At 43.1% G+C, this 15,739-nt stretch overlaps 2 protein-coding genes across 4 annotated transcripts; both read right to left on the bottom strand.

Annotated features, from left to right (window-relative positions):
• OGFR (opioid growth factor receptor) lies at positions 631–10,771 on the bottom strand. 3 transcript variants are annotated; one of them, XM_021416463.1, is made up of 9 exons: positions 10,440–10,771; positions 8,589–8,642; positions 6,213–6,260; positions 5,525–5,587; positions 5,135–5,219; positions 4,695–4,773; positions 4,160–4,226; positions 3,705–3,853; positions 631–2,608 (listed from the first exon to the last, which is right to left on the bottom strand). In XM_021416463.1, exons 1-9 carry the CDS (start codon positions 10,677–10,679, stop codon positions 1,249–1,251), a joined length of 2,145 nt encoding a protein of 714 aa, XP_021272138.1. In that variant the 5' UTR covers positions 10,680–10,771; the 3' UTR covers positions 631–1,248. The 3 variants fall into 3 exon arrangements, with proteins under 3 accessions (XP_021272138.1, XP_021272139.1, XP_021272140.1); XM_021416464.1 differs by lacking the exon at positions 8,589–8,642 and having other exon boundaries at positions 10,440–10,770; XM_021416465.1 differs by lacking the exons at positions 8,589–8,642; positions 10,440–10,771 and adding an exon at positions 9,971–10,150.
• Positions 11,047–15,732, bottom strand: MRGBP (MRG domain binding protein; the record flags this gene model as incomplete). The annotated part of the gene is given in 5 exon segments (XM_021416469.1): positions 11,047–12,305; positions 13,242–13,316; positions 14,341–14,422; positions 14,988–15,109; positions 15,613–15,732. Coding segments are annotated over 5 exon segments (590 nt in total), but the record flags the coding sequence as incomplete, so codon positions are not given.

Here is a 15,739-nt window from a genome sequence, read left to right as displayed (position 1 = left end):
AGAGGTCAGTAACATAAAGGCAGGAGAACAGCGGGCGAGGTCTGAAAGTAAATTGTTGATGGCTGTAAATGAATGAACCAGACAAGCATATCCCCTCCAATTAAAGCTTCAATTAACTGCCCCACAAAGCTCCAGCGGTTACCAGACGTGCTGCACTCGAACACGACCTCACAGTCTGACAAGCTGATCATTAACGGTAGAACGATCCTGCCACAGCTAGGATGCGGGTTAGATTTGAGACATCTAGCTTCAACCAGCAGGCCAGCAGAAAAGAGCCCCTCAGGTCACTTCAAATAACAACAAATTCAGAGAAGACACAATGACAGAAACATTTGTTCCATTTTAGCAATAGAGGAAGAAAGGCCTTTGAATCAGTAGAGGGTAAGTTTATGTGGAAGACTACCAAGCTCCTGAACACAGTGGAAAATGCTGGGGAAGAGGAGTTCCAGACAGCTTTATGCAAAGCCTGAAGGTTTGTTTTTCTTAGAAACCCGTAGACAATTTGTATTCTCAATAAATTCAACGAGCACTATGAAACAACACCTGCAGAGGATAAAGAAAACAAGTAACCCAATGTTTCTGCACCCTGGAGAATGCTATCTGTACACACAGGTTAACACTGGTCAGAGACACATTAAGATTATACATTTTATCCCAGCCTCAGCTCAAACTTACAGTTCTTACAGGAGAAGAGGCAACAACACACTTACATGATGCAAAATGATACTCTCATCCCTTTCAGGCAAATGTCCCAGGAAAGAGACACCTCTGCAGGAATAGGGTGCTGCCTTCCAAAATAACCAATTATGTATATGGTAATAGAAAGGTCTGGCAAATTAGATCATGCTATCTTACGTTAAAATTCATGTATTTATTAAACACTTCCCTAGTTCAAACAAGGAAACTGATCAATATTCTTCTTCTTTAAAAAGGGACATCTCAGAACCAAAGCAAAGTGCAAAAATCCCTGTTGCTCCAAAAGAATTCTGAACATCAGATAAAAAGTAGAAACACAAACAACACAGCTTGTTTAGGAAGATGACTAATTTAAGGTTTTCCTCCTTAGGGTAACCAACAGCTGGTTCTCAGTGAAGTCATTACCGATGACTTTATCAAAGTGTGGAAGAGTGAAAATGAGATGGGGCTATGCTGAATCAGTCCAGTCAAAGTTTATTTTCTCCATGGCGTACAGCTCACGGAAGCTGGCCCTCAGCAGTTGGGGTAGCACATCTCCACTTGCTTGAGTGCTCACACTGCTGCTGTGTGCTCTTCACCAGGTTCTGCCGCACGCTCAGAGCTATCCATTCTTTGAATTGCAATCTCAGCACCGTCTTGTTCAGGACAAGCGGATGCAACGCTCTGCTCAGGACTCCCTGGAACCTGTTTGTTGCCTGTGGCTTTTGCATCCTCTTTTTCACTCACATTTACTGCGTTTTTATGCTGTTCTACCCCATCCGCCTCACTGCTGCTTTCCAGGAGGGTGCTGTTGCAGTGGTGCTCATCACTCTTTGCTGTGACTTGATCCGCACTTGACTCCACGCCATCGCTCAGTGGAGAAGTCTGGGCAGTGTCGGGAGGCACGGAGGCAGTCGAGGAGCTCAGAGCCTCACCATTTGCACTGCCCTCAGCCTTCTCACTTATCTCCTCCACAGCTGCATTCTTCTCACTGACTTTTTCATCTTCAGTCTTAGCGTTCGAAACAGATGGATGCAACTGGGCACTGCGGGCAGGTGGGGCCATGTTCAGATTTATGGCCAAGTTGAATGTTCTTTGTGTTCTTTTATCAACTTTCCTCCTTTTTACAGCAGCATCACCAGACTCTGGCACTGTTAAGTCTTTGGCGTTTGCATTTTCTTCTTTCGGCGTTTCTTGGTCCTGTCCTGTTTGCAAGAGTGGACCTGAGGGGATTTCTGCATCAATTGCACATTCCTCCAGATTACTGGAGATTTTTTCAATATCAGAAGGGCTTTTCAATGGCCCGCTCTTTACGGTGTCTGCCATATTTGCATCCAGTTTTCTCTTCTTGCTCTCCTTTGCACAGTCATTCTCTGCTGCATCTTGCACTTCAGCCTCACTGTTGCAATCCTCCTCCTGCTGGACACACAAAGCCTTTTTCTCATCTTCACCATCTCCTTCTTTTGAAACGCATTCACTTAACTCCTCTTTCATACCCTCTTCATTCACTTCAGGCTGCAACTCTGCACCACCTCCAGCCTTCTGTTCCTCCTCCAGAGACTGGCTCTGACCCTCTTCCACTGAATCATCAATTTTTTTACCGGGAGTTTCCTGTTTATTTTCAGCCTTTTGGCGCAGCTGTGACTTGGTGGAGCGGGGTCTGTACTTCAAGAGTTTGTCACGGGGCCCCCATACAAAGCTGCCTTGAGGTTTGTAGTGTTGCCAAGCATAGTGGACTAGTTCTCTTCTCTTCCGCTTGCTTCTAATGGTGAACAGGAAGTAATCCAAGGCACTTCTCTTGACGTTTGGTAATGTCTCATTAACAAGAGTTTCTGTTAGGAAAAACTTCACCAAGTGCACTTGATAGCGTTCATATCCCATCTCCCCCAGGCACTTCAGGATGCGAGTAATCCGTAAATTGTTGTGGCTATACCTGAGACAAACAGATGATCAAAGTTAAATTAAACCCTTACAAGCCTGAAGTCATAATGAACCTCTGGGGCACCTGCAGAACATTTTGTGTACTGCTGACAGTGATCTGTAAAAGACCATTTCACAACGCAGATGGGAGTACAGGCTGTCTTACTTTTAATGCACTTACAGCAGCTGTCTGTCTTCAGCAGTACCTTCCTAACCCTTCTTGGGCTTCTTGGAATTAACTCAATTGCTTGGAAACTTTTTGACTTTCTGCATTACCCACCAGTAGAAAACAGCCACCATATTGGGCCATACATACAAGCCCATGCAGCCCAGTATCCTGTCCCTGACTGTGGTAAGACTGTACAAAAACATGAGAACGCAGGCATGTAAGAATGCTGCCAGCGACTCATGCCTTAAGGACTTAAGACAAACTTTATCTTGATGCATTTAAAATTTAAATACTTGATGCATTTAAAATTTATTTTTCTTCCATGAGAATGCCTAGTCCCTTTATATCCTTATTAGTGTTAAAAATGTCTATGGGAATATTAAGGGCCATCACTATCACTATGATAAGACCTGCAGTAATATATTATTACCACTGATTGGCAGAGCACTTTTCAACCAAGGATTCAGTCTTTCACATAACACAAGGCAGCTTTATACACAACAAGGGAAGCACATGTGTACATTCCAGTTTTGTAGCTTAATAGAAAAGTGATTTGACGACCTTTTAAATTGTTTCAGTGGTTTCTGCTTAAAATACAGTTTTAAACACAAGTTCTTGCAGAGCAAGCATCAGCATCTCTAAGCTTAAGACTTCTTTAGGAGACTAATTTGAAAATGCCTGCTGCTCACAGCTGCACCAGATACAGAAAATCAACCACACATTCTCAGCTGGTTTACTTACTATACCTGCCAATTTAAGTGGCAGAGTATGCGACAACTTGCAGTCAGAGGCTGAGCCAAGTTCAGTATATATTAGCTAGCTAACCTTTGTGTCAACAAATGCCTCGATTTGTCAGGTATGGAAGATTTTCTTGACTTTTTTTCTTCTCATACAAGCGCATGGCTGCAGTAGATGAGCAGTAGTACAGACAGGGACTCACCGGTTCAAGTTTAGAAATCTTTCAGACCAATTCTCTGCTCTCTTGAGTTCTCCAGTTTCCTGGTTCACTAGAATTATTCCATAAAATCTCAGCATGAGTTGATAAGCACGTATAAACCTTTCCATAACTTCCTTGGACTTCTTAAAGGCCTGAAAACAAGAGAGACCAATGAATACAAGTTGCAGTTCCCCAGTAACCTACATCCCTAAGCGGCATTTGAATTTTAAACAAAGCTTAATTATATCTCACCCATCACTTCATTTGCTGCTGGCAGACAACTGGCAGACACACAAGACAGACAACTGCTTAACAATGCCTGAGTGAGACCTGTTCACACCAGGGCCCCAAGAAAGCAAGGGGAGAAAAAAGCCCTACACTTCAAATATAAACCATTTAGGGAAAATTCTAACATTCTTCAGATTTCAAAGAAAACAAAGCACGTAAGCTTTAAATACCTCAATTTCTTGACACGTGAGTGGCTTCGCACGCACGTTCATCCCATGTTCACGTAAAGGAAATAGCCTAAGAAGAAAGAAGTTTTCAGCCCAGATGAGCAAAGATGATATCCAACCCAGGGAACCCACTTTCTTAAAACTCAAATGATTCCAGAAATTGTGAGATCACAGGAATCTCACGGAGAGCTCATATTCCTATGAACACAGAAATAGTTAATTAGAAGACAAATCCCTTCCACAAAAGAATTGTACACAAAGGTGATAAATAACAGCACTCTTTGCTTATTTCCATGCCTCACTGCAATAAAACTTTGTTCTGCAGTACATTAGAAGACTACGCATTACTGAGACCTAGTATCACAGCTGCACTGGGAACCTGCATCTTCAAGATTTCCAGAGCATTGCTTCCAAACGTACAGAAAGAAAAAAAAATTGGCAAGTTCCACTTGAGTAATTCTAGGCTTTTTGGGAAGGTGAATTCAACAACACATATACAACTAACTGAAGAGGCACTATATTCACGCAGGTATTTTACCACTGTATGTATGAATGGTTTTCTTCCAGAATTTCATAGTTGTCCCACCAAGATTCAAGCAGCTCTTCAATATGCAAACCTGAAGAGAAAACACAAGAGTGAGGCAAGAACAAATGACACCAAATGAAAACTGAAGTTAGCCAGTCTCCCAAGGCTGTTTGTTACCCATAGCCAGGGGTTAGCATTCAAGCATTGGCTTATCTACTGGACAACTATACTGAGAAGTCAGAATAATTTAAAAAGTGGTTTGTTATTTTTTTAAACCAGCAAACACACAATTAAGGAAAATACAGCAGGAACGAAGACATTTTAAAATGGAAATTGTAGAGGGTTTTTTTTTTTTTTTTTAATGGTTGCCCCATCTGGATCGTGCTACTCTTCCACCAACACCATCAGCTGCAGTAGAGCTGCACTGAGCAGTCGTCAACCAAGGTACTCACCCTGGGGCAAAAAAGCAATCTCATTTTTGTAGAAGCTTAAGTTCCACATATCTTCTTCCTCGTCAGTTTCTGATTCTATCAAACCCTGGGGATGAGAACAAGAAATCAACAAGCAGCAGTGTCTGGAAATGCAGTGTTCACCTCAGCACTTCTCCTTCCCTTGTGTTTGGAGCACAGACTAAGACCTTGAAACATCTGGGAAATATCAGCTTGTTTTTGATGCACCCACATCAAATGGGACATTATCCCTTCCCCTCATAAATTAATCCTTTAAAGCTGTGAGCCTCAACGTAAAGATAAAAGGGCGTCTTCAAACTTAGAACATGTTCCTAACTTAGCATGCAATGAGGGAAAGCCACAAGAGCAGGTGCACTATCATGTAGTCCATACCGGGTAACGATGCCTGTATCTCTGCAAGTCTCTTGCTGCATTCCAGTTGCGCCTGCACGAGAACTAGAGAAAAGTGACAGATCAGACACCCAGAACAACGTGGTCTTCTGAAAATAAAAATACAGTCTGAACTCAGCATCTCTCACACGTGCTCCCCTGCGCTCTCTATTCTACAGCTCCAGCACCTCAAGAACCATCAGATTCTACTGGAGTTAACCAGCAGATTTTTCTTTCCAGTCTCATTGGGCTGTTTATGTTTGATGCCTGTCTTCTATCCCAGACAGGTTTTCCTACAGAAACGGCCAGAGCTGTCTGGAAAGTCACTGAACGATAAAATCTCATTTTCTTTGTTAACTCAGAAAGTTTTAAGTAGACAAATTAAGGTCTATCTGCCTGTCTCAATCGCTATATGCTTCAGTCAAAAGAGAGATCACACTTTAAACTGTAGAATTCAAGATGCATAAAGATCATTTAAATTCAGGACTCTTTGTTTCCTCTAGACATTATTAAGGGTGCACTTCCTTCATTTTTGCTTTCTACTCTAGAGCAATCCTGCTGATTTGCCATTGTGCTCATTTAGACAACGACAGCCACATGGTCACACTGGCTATTTATTTTATTCCCATAACAACCATCATTTTCATTGCTGCTCCTGTCTCCAAGTAACCCAACTGTGTGTCAAACCTACCTTAAAACTCCTCTGAAAAAATGGTGATGAATCTGATCTTCTTTGTCCCTACAAAGAAAACGCATTTAGGAGGAAACATACTGAAACAGAACAAAACAACACAATAATACCAAAGATACCCACAGCAGTAATTCAAATGATCCCTATCAGTTGCCAAGTGACAAATTTACCTAGTTACTACTGAATTAACGTGACTTTATTAATAATCTAAATTACTATAGAAAAAAAGCCTGTGGCGCTGCCTTTACCTGACAGCTGGGTAGCAGGCTCTCCTTGCTACACAAATATGCTGGATTCATTATGCTTGCAACGTTTTCAAAGAAATCACAAAGAACACTCGTGGAAGTGAAAGTTGCAAAGATAACGTCATTAAAAAATGTATATTTATATTTAAGTGGATCACTTCCGTGGTAAGAGATTTTTGTTACAACAGAGGCTGAATCTTGCCCAGTGCTACACCACCTTGTCTCAAACCATGAAAACACTGGAAATCACTCTCAAATGTCAAGGCACAACCATCAAAACAAACAAGATTACTTGTGAATAAAAGGATCCACCCAACGCAAAGCAGACAGGAGCTAGAGGGTTCAGCAATAGCCAACAAGAGCTGAGCCTTTGCGAAACAGGGATGAGGCATGCAGAATCTTGCAAAATAAACCTTCTAAGACACTTAGAGGAAAGAAGCAGCAAATGGTCTCCCGAGTTACTTGTAAGCTTCATTTGCTACTTCTTAGCTTCCTTTGCCTAGAGAAAAATAAAGGGAAAACCACTTTGTATCGAGCAGTGAACACCCTCAACAGGTTCCACTACCTCAGGAGTAGGATGAGATTTCCTAACACCTCCTTGTAATCAAGAAATCCCTTCAGCTGTTCTGTCCACTGTTAGCATCTGAAATTAGGAAGCATGCGCAGCAGTGGGGAGATGATCCATGAAGAACTTCTAAACTACATTTAAATATACATTTATACACTATGGTCCCCGTATATTTGGGTGACAAGAATTAAAAAACACCAAACCTCCTGTTTTTGTTTTTTTTTTTAAATGTAACAACCTGTGATGTGACCTAAAATAATGCCTATGCTGCAGTGCATTTCCCACAGCCACACACTCTGCACAGGATTAGAAATCAAGCACTGGTATCCCATCACTGCAACCTCCCCTGCCAACACAATGGCTAGCAATGCACATAACTATAAAAAGCTGTGCTACGCAGTTAATATTTGGAAAATAAATGTGGCTGCAAACATAAGACTGTGATATATACTCAGCCAAAGCAGGTCAATATTATTCTTTCATTCAAGATTTAAGCACTGACCAAGATTTAGCACTTTGAGATTCAGCAGTGCTTTTAACTGCAAGTTTTGAGTTCCACAGATTAAATCCTGGTGCATGAGGAACTAATGAGAACTTTGCTGCCAAATACAAAGGAATCAATTTCCAGACATTCTTTACACTTCAGAATCAAAAATAATGTCCTCTAACACAGTTAGCTGGGCCGAACTAACAGCAAACTAGTTTTAATTCTGAAAAATGACTGGTTTGCTGGAGAATAAGCATAGATACAGAGACAGACACAACACAAAAGTGGTGTAAAGTGCCACCAGGCTGCTTCAGAAAGAAGCTGGATCAAGGGAAGCAAGCAGGCTGGAGCACAACACGAGGAAGATCAAGATGGGGAAGCAAAGAGCAAGAACTCAGCCCCCTGCCCATAGAGGTGTTGTTCCTGGATCTCTACAAACTTCAGTTCAAGGCACACAGAAACGTGACCTTCACCTTCTTTCCAGATTAGGGAGAGAAACTTGTACATGTAAAAATCAGACCTTATTTCTCACAACATTCATGAACAATTTTAGGTGGGTTTGCACCTCCAGCACTGCTGTGCATCAACCAGAACATGCACTGTTTTATGAAGAGCACGAGGAGAGCAGAGAACAAAGCTGGAGAGGGTAACACCAACTGTGTTTGGCTGGAAACTGGAAATCAAATCCAGCTGAAAAGGTTGAAAGAAGGCACAGATTATCAACAAGAAAGAAGTCAGTCTCGGAGGAGCGATGGAAGCCTTCCATTTAGGGATAGTTAGGAGATGGCAGAACTACAGGGCTTGTTACGTGGCTCTGAGCAATGCAGCACAAAGCCCATGCGCTACAGCAAACGAAAAGGTAACCTTTGAGAATGAGCAGGAGCCCCAGGATGTTCCATGGTCACTCTTAGATGAAGCTTAAAGCGCTGGAGTGCAAAAGAGTTAAAAAGACACCTGCAGAAATTTTAAATTACAAATAAGGGATATTTGCAGAGAAACGAGTGGCATGCAAGCATAAAGAATTTGAGAGAGGCTTAGAAAGTGTGTAGTGAAAATAATAAAAAAAAACCTCTAACCTCAGTATTGAATAAATACATTAGCAGCTTCAGGAATATAGTATACCATCTAGACTGAGGGGAGAAGAATTAGAGTTAGTGTAATACAAGTAGAAGTAGGGACTTATTTTGGAAACAGACTCATGGCTTTGGCAAGTTGCAAAGGCACAGACTTATACCAGGAGATGCATTGTTTCTTTTTGTACCCAATCTCGCTCCCTTTAAAAAGGAATCAGGCACTGCAAGACAGAGGTGACTGCACATTCATCACTGAAGGAAGAACTCCACTTTAGAGGTGAAGAACAATATTCCAGGGGCTTAAGTCACAGAGACAACATCCTCCTCAAGGCAAAGTGAAAAAACGGTCCTTGCTTTCACTGTTGCCACAATCCAGAAGTTGCTCCAAGAAAAAAAAAATAAATCTGAAAAACAAACATTCAAGAAGCACAGTCTGAAAGTTCAAGGAATTTTATCAGGTTCTAAAACCTGTAAACGAAACCAGAGCTCTCGTCACGAACAACAGAAAATTGACGGTGTGCCATCAAACAATGCAAACCACTCAAAGGAACAGGCAAGGATCTTCTACTCCACCTAAAACACCTGTGACCTCTCAAAGATCTACATACATACTACATACTACTACATACTGCAGCTTCCCTGCAGACAGGTATACTAAATTAAAAGTATAGTAAAAAAAAAAGTAAAGTATACTTAAAGGTATACTAATTAGAAAGCTTTATCTGCTTGTTTCCACCTTGAGGATATGGATACATCCTTGAAATGAAACCAGAAGCAAAAGATCAGTTTTCATTTCTCCAAAAGGGGAGGAGTTAACGGACAACAGTATTTCAGCTGATCCATAAAGGGCTGAAAAAGAGACAGTTTTGCATTTGCAAAGCAGCGTTCTAGAAGAAATTACTGACGCTCATTGTCCAACAAGAACACCGATGCTAAAGACAGGAGCTTCAGATAGGACAGGTTCCTCATAACATAAAGTTGATTCAGTATAAGACAATGGAGACAAGTGTTCATATTTTGCAGAATATAACTGCAGTTCTGAGAACACCAAGGGATCTTTTCAGAGTTGCTATATAATATCCGCCATCGGAACAAAGAAAAAGGCTAAAGGAAACAAAAACTTACAGCTCATTTTTGTAAGTGAAGAGGTTTGATGGTTCTCGATGGCATGAAAGAGGAAGGACACTGCAGAAAGATGAGGACACCAACAAAAAGCAAGGATCTGATGAAGACACCATGTTATTGTGTCAAAGCAGCGTCCGAAAGAAAAGGAGTAAACACGCTGGCACCACACAGAAGACAACACGTTATGTATGGGGTAAAGCAGCCACATCACAGGGTGCAGTGGCAAAGGAAACGTGAGAACCCTGCTCATGGCAGCCTACCGAAAGTTGGGCAGCTATAAAGCTCCAGCACCCCCGCGCCATCGCTATCTGAGTTGCAAAGATATCGTTTCTAAATGGGCCTCAGACCGCCTCTTCTCTTTGAGGTCAGACGACTGGCTTCATCGAGACGAGGACAGAATTATGTGCTAACAATCGCTGCCAGGACATAGAAACCTTCTGACTTACTCTAAGTGTTTTAAGCTGCTCCAGTTCCTGGTCGCAAATCAGGATAGGAGGGAAAAGAGGCCCAAAAACACAGGCAGTACGGAAAGCAGCTGGGCCAGGAAGATGCACGGACAAGGGGAGAAGCGGCGAGGAGCCGGGGGCCGGAGCCGGAGGAGGCGCTCGGGGCAGGTGCACGCAGGGCTCCGCCGCCCCGTGCCGCTCCACCCGGCCGCGGTGCCTCCCGCCCGGGAACGAGCGGGCTGAGGAGCCCCCGCTGGAGCCCGCTGGGCCTGCCGGCACCCACCTGGGCCTGCCGGGATTCCTGGGGCGAGCTCAGCACCGAATTCTCCGCATCCTCCGGCTCCTCCTCGGCGGCCGCCTCCGCTCCCTCGGGCTGGCCTGCATCACCATACTCGCCATCCTCCACCTCCTCCTCCTCTTCCCCGTCATCGTCGTCTTCCTCCCAGGTGGAGTCGTACCTCCAGAAGCACGCCTCGTCCCCCTCCTCGTCTTCCTCCGCCCTGAAACTGAACCAGGCCGCCATGGGGAGCCGGGCAGGGGAAAAGGAAAGCGAAAGGAGCGCCGGGCCGGCCCGCACAAAGCCGGAGCACGTGGGTCCGGCCGGAGGAGGAGGAAGCCCGGCACGCCCCGCCCCCTTCCTGCGGCGCGGCTCCCCATTGGGCAGCGCCCGGCTCCGCGCGGTCCTAGCGCCCGCCCGCCCGGCCCGCCGCCATCCCGCGGGTCACCGCCCTCAGCGAGTCCACCTCCTTCCATCAGTAAGACTCGGGGGTTGAAGTGCCCTCGGCACGGCAAGAACAGCCCTGCCGCAGCAGCGGGAGTGCACGTGAACCCCCACATACGTGGGGTAAAAAAGAAGGTAAGAGATACTTGGTTCCTCACCTCAAAGGCAATACTGATAAAGTAATTTTATTAACTGCTGGTCAATAACGGTGAGGCAAATTCAGCAACGTTTCAGCCTACTGCAATCACCACTTCTCATGTTGGTTGACTGCAGTCCATCTTTTCACAACTCAAAAATAGTAATTTCTATCAAACCTTAGTATCCTAGTATATAAAAGATAAACATTACAATGCCAGTAAAATTTTAAATTATAGAACAGGAACAGTGCTTTGCAATGCCAATTTCACATCGAATAAAACTGCTTAAAATAAATAGTGAAGTACAAAACCTGTTGTTACATACCCCTGTAGTACAAAGGGATGAAGCAGCATCTCCAAGTTTAGGCATAGCTCAGCTGATCTCTTTCCAAGCCATGTGACACCAGTGGATATTTTATTTTGGACACCTATTAATAATCCCCCTCCCTACAGGCATTGTCATTTTCACTTCAGTTATGGTATGTAAGCTTAGCAAGATTGAAAAAAAGTTACACCACTGAAGGTAAAAGAAGTAGACTTTCCTCCAGCAAACAGCACGAAAGAACACCTCAGCTGTATTTAAAAGAATTTTGGTTTTACTGAACCAACAGATTCAGACATTTGATACAAATGCTGTTTGGATAAGAGGCTCAACAACATTACCCACAGAAGGGGTTCAAAAGACAGTAACAAAGCACAGGCAAAACCAACCAATTCAAATGTTATAGATACAACCTCTATTTTTCCAGAACTCAGGCTCTGCGTTTCACCGAGCACTTGTTTCAGGAGCTATTCCAACGTGGTGTGTGCTGCTTGGAAAGGCAAACCCTGCAGCTGTTTCATAAGCATGCACCCTCTGTGCTGCCAGCTTTCTCCCCGAGCGCCCTGAGCAGGTTGCCACCATCCAGCTACTTGGTGCCACGGCACAAACACGTCAGGAACAACAGGCGCAAAGTCCTGCACGCATAAAGGCAATCTGCAGCTTCTTCAAGTGCCTGGCTCAGGTATCATCTCCTCTCTGAAAAAAGTTCATGTAATGACTATCTTACTATGTACTATTCCCTCCTCACGTTCCACAGTTACTCCTGTCGTTCACAGCTTTATGTTCTGCGTCGTTTCGCAGCGCTCGGGCTGGATGGGTTGCTGTTTGCATTTAAGACTTTTTCAGTGACTCTGTTCCGCTTCCTCTTATCAGATCCCTCCTTGGACCCAGAATCTGACGAAGTCTTCTCCTTCTCCTTGCTGCTTGGCTTCTCAGTTGTTTTTCCTAAACTTCCAGAGGGTGCAAAAACTGAAATAGGATCAAAGTAATGATTCCGGATCAGACTCATGCACATAGGCAAACAAGAACTGATATAAAATCTCTTTATATTACACGAAGCTTTTCAAATAAATAATTTCTCAGCATCTTTAAAGATCCTTTAGGTATTATTTTCACTTTTTAAAAAGGCATGGCTTTCTTTTTTTTATTTGATTTCAAAGACTGGCATGCATATTGACAGGATAGAAATGACATTCATTGAGTGGAAACAAGCAGCACTCAAAATACTTAATGGGAATACTTCTATAGGACCAATCTATGAAATTTATAATCAGCAGAGGTCATTACATTTGGTATTATAGATAGGTTTTAAAACTGAACACCCAAAATGTGAAATTTAATATATTTTTAAAATACATTTTTAGATCTTTTATTACACTCATCCTTAAAACACTTACTCTGCAATATTATGGAATTATACAGTTAACAGTTGGCTTGGTCTGTTAAGGTAAATAGCTGGATCTCTACTGTTTGTGGCTAACTTTGTTCTATAGCACAATATTAAAAAAGTCAGATTTTTACTCATTTAAAGAGGCAAAATAAAGTAAAACAAACAAACACAGACAAAACCCAACCCCCACTCTGCTCTCCTTCCCATTTAAGCACCTGTATTTTTGATTTATAGGCCTTAGTTTGTCATTAAAAAAAACAAACACCCTAAAACAACAAAGCTACATAACTGCACACATGAATTAGGAGCAAGGGAGAAATCTCTCAAGAATCAGATATGGGTAACTGCTTATTCTGTGCATTCTTAAGTTACTCTAGTTCTTTACAATAAGCATATGCTCAGTCTGACCAGAAATCACAAAATACACCATATAAGATATTGACATTTTAACATTAATTTTTTGGAATTACAGTTGTTTTTTAGTCTCATTACACAGTAGAGAGTTACAAATTTACCTTCTTCTGGACCTGCGTGTGTTTCCATCTCTTCTTTTATTTCCTCTTTCACTTCTTCTTCAATCATCACCTTTCCTACAGGAATGGTCATTAAGCCATGGTTAGATGGTTTCGAAGAACCATACGGAAGTTTTCTCCATTAGCAGCCTCAGTATACGTGCAGTGTTCACAGACATTAGACATAACGAAAAAGTAATGCTCTCAGAATTAAAACACATAAACCACACTAAAAATAAGCATATCCTAACAATAAAAATGCAATGGTTATACCAGCCAACAGGCATTTGGTACAAGTCCAAGTCAAATGGAAGTTTCTTCTACCACTGAAGCTGCAGCTATACAGTAAAAGTATATTTCTAGTGTACACTTTGAAACGTTAGCTGAAATGCTATTCAATGGCCTTAATCAATCATATTCAACATATAGTCATAGAAATATTATATACTAAGTATATAGAGGAATGCTGTTATACTCCATAGTCTGCCCCATAGCTTCTTCTTGAAAAAGATCTTGCTACAAGATGAACCATGTAGAAGTGATGATCAAATTCAGCAACAAGGAAGGTCCAACTTAATCCCGCAGAAGTCTCAACAAAATGCAAACACTCACAATAAACGACTAACTGCTCTGCAGAGAAACACACCTTGTTTTTCATTCTACAAACAGGTATCAGAGAAGCATGTGGATTTTTTGTCAACCCCCAGAAGCTGAATCTACAAGGTATAAACAGAACCTATTTGTGCCATATTAGCATTCACCTATATTATATTTAAGAATATGAGGAATACTGAGTGGAACTCAGTCTGTCCTGCCCACTAGCTTATTTTCTACAGTGGAGAATCAAAGAGGCCAATAGATGGGGAATACAAACAACACCTTTGATCCTTTCCCTGATAACTTCCTTCAGCCAGCAGATTCAAGAGATGTACCTGTTCTCTTCATTTTCATCAATACACCTAATACACCAGTCTGAAAGAACAGCTATGTATTTATGGTAAAAGGGTACACTGTTATGTTCTCTTCCGGGAGTTCTGTTAAGCTACTCGTTCTGTGATGAGACTAGAGCAACAAAAAATAAAACACTGATATCACATCTTACCTTCTCTCACTTCTTGAATCAGTTCATCAGGAAGAATAAAATTCTTCTCCATATTAGGAAATGGAAGAATCTCAGATTCATGCTTAGTAAGAAAATAAAGATTTTTAAGATTGATTTTGGTGAAAATAAAAAAATATATAATAGAAATGCAATCTCAAGCTCTATTTTAAGTGCATTTAGTAGCTAAATTGTTCTTAACAAAATACTCAGACACTAGAGAATAAGGATGCTCCTATTGTCAAACTGATTCCTAAGTTAATTGTGATCACGACTCATGACCATTGGAGATCATTTCTGGAATCAGATCGCAGCAAATTCTTTAATATACATAAGCTGCCTGTTTGGTGCCTAAGTGTAAACGTTTGCTGGATCAGCTCTAAGGCAATTATAAATACTAAATAATAAATAAATAAAATCACTTAAAAGTCAGAACACAGTATGGTAAAAAAAAAATGCAAACCAAAACACTGTAAGTTTTATTGCCTCCCACCTAATGCCCTTTCATACAGGAAAAACTTCATCACCTCACTGAAACAACCCATCATGTTTTGTAACTTGAGAGCTGTCAGGTTCCAGGATTATGACCAATCACAACTCCTCAATGACAGGAAATCAAGCGCTCGCCTCCATCGCTCCCTTATACTCACAAGAGCCTGCATGTCGTACATGGTGCTCAGATGGTCCCAAATCACTTTGGAAGAAATCTGCCGCCCGATATTCTGACTGAATTTATCTCGGATACAAATCATGTGAAAATGGCGATTCACACCTGGGGGGAGAACTCAGCACAATTAACAGCACTAACAGCTTTAGTTGTGCCCCAAAATAACATCAGTCATTAAAAACCCCCTATAATCACAGGGAAATCACACACTACAGCGAGATGAACGGCAGCCCGTGCAGCCCTGCCCGGCTGTTTCTGCAGCCTGAACTGCAGGCGCTGCTCTGGAGAGGGGTGAGGGTGCCCCGCTCGGCGATACTTCCACGTGAGGCCGCAGCCATAGCTTTCAGAGAAGCGGTGTGAGAGAACCGCAGAAAAACAGCGGGCACCGAACAGGGGCAGCGAGGAGAGCTCTGTGCCACAAAGAGGGAGGACCCAGGAGGTGGTGGGGGTCGGCACTGCCCTGCCCACCGCCCGCGCTCGGGGCTGTCCGGGCCCGGAGGCCGCTAGGGGCAGCACCCGCACGCGGCGCCCGCCCGGCCCACGGCCTGGTTCTCCTCCCCGGCCAACGCCGCTACTCGAGGCCGAGGCTCGGCGCGGCCTGCTCTCACCTACGGGCTTGTGGCCCAGCATGGCGTGGAAGAGGCAAACCTCCACTTCGGGGCTCCACACCACCACCGCCTCCTCCGCCGGCACGCCGGGCTCCGGGGCGGAGGCAGCCGCCGCCGCGGCGGCCGC

This window comes from Numida meleagris, chromosome 19 (assembly GCF_002078875.1).
Source record: "Numida meleagris isolate 19003 breed g44 Domestic line chromosome 19, NumMel1.0, whole genome shotgun sequence".
NCBI classification, from domain to species: Eukaryota; Metazoa; Chordata; class Aves; order Galliformes; family Numididae; genus Numida; species Numida meleagris.
This window is presented reverse-complemented; position numbering and strand designations above follow the sequence as displayed.

What these genes read in the sequence shown, in the direction of transcription:
- OGFR (XM_021416463.1), bottom strand. Translation starts at nt 10,679, where the DNA reads ATGGCGGCCTGGTTCAGTTTCAGGGCGGAGGAAGACGAGGAGGGGGAC. An exon ending in GATACAGGCATCGTTACCCG is followed by an intron (nt 5,220 to 5,524) that starts GTATGGACTACA and finishes TCTCATCCCCAG; the next exon opens with GGTTTGATAGAATCAGAAAC. An exon ending in TCACGTGTCAAGAAATTGAG is followed by an intron (nt 3,854 to 4,159) that starts GTATTTAAAGCT and finishes TCTTGTTTTCAG; the next exon opens with GCCTTTAAGAAGTCCAAGGA.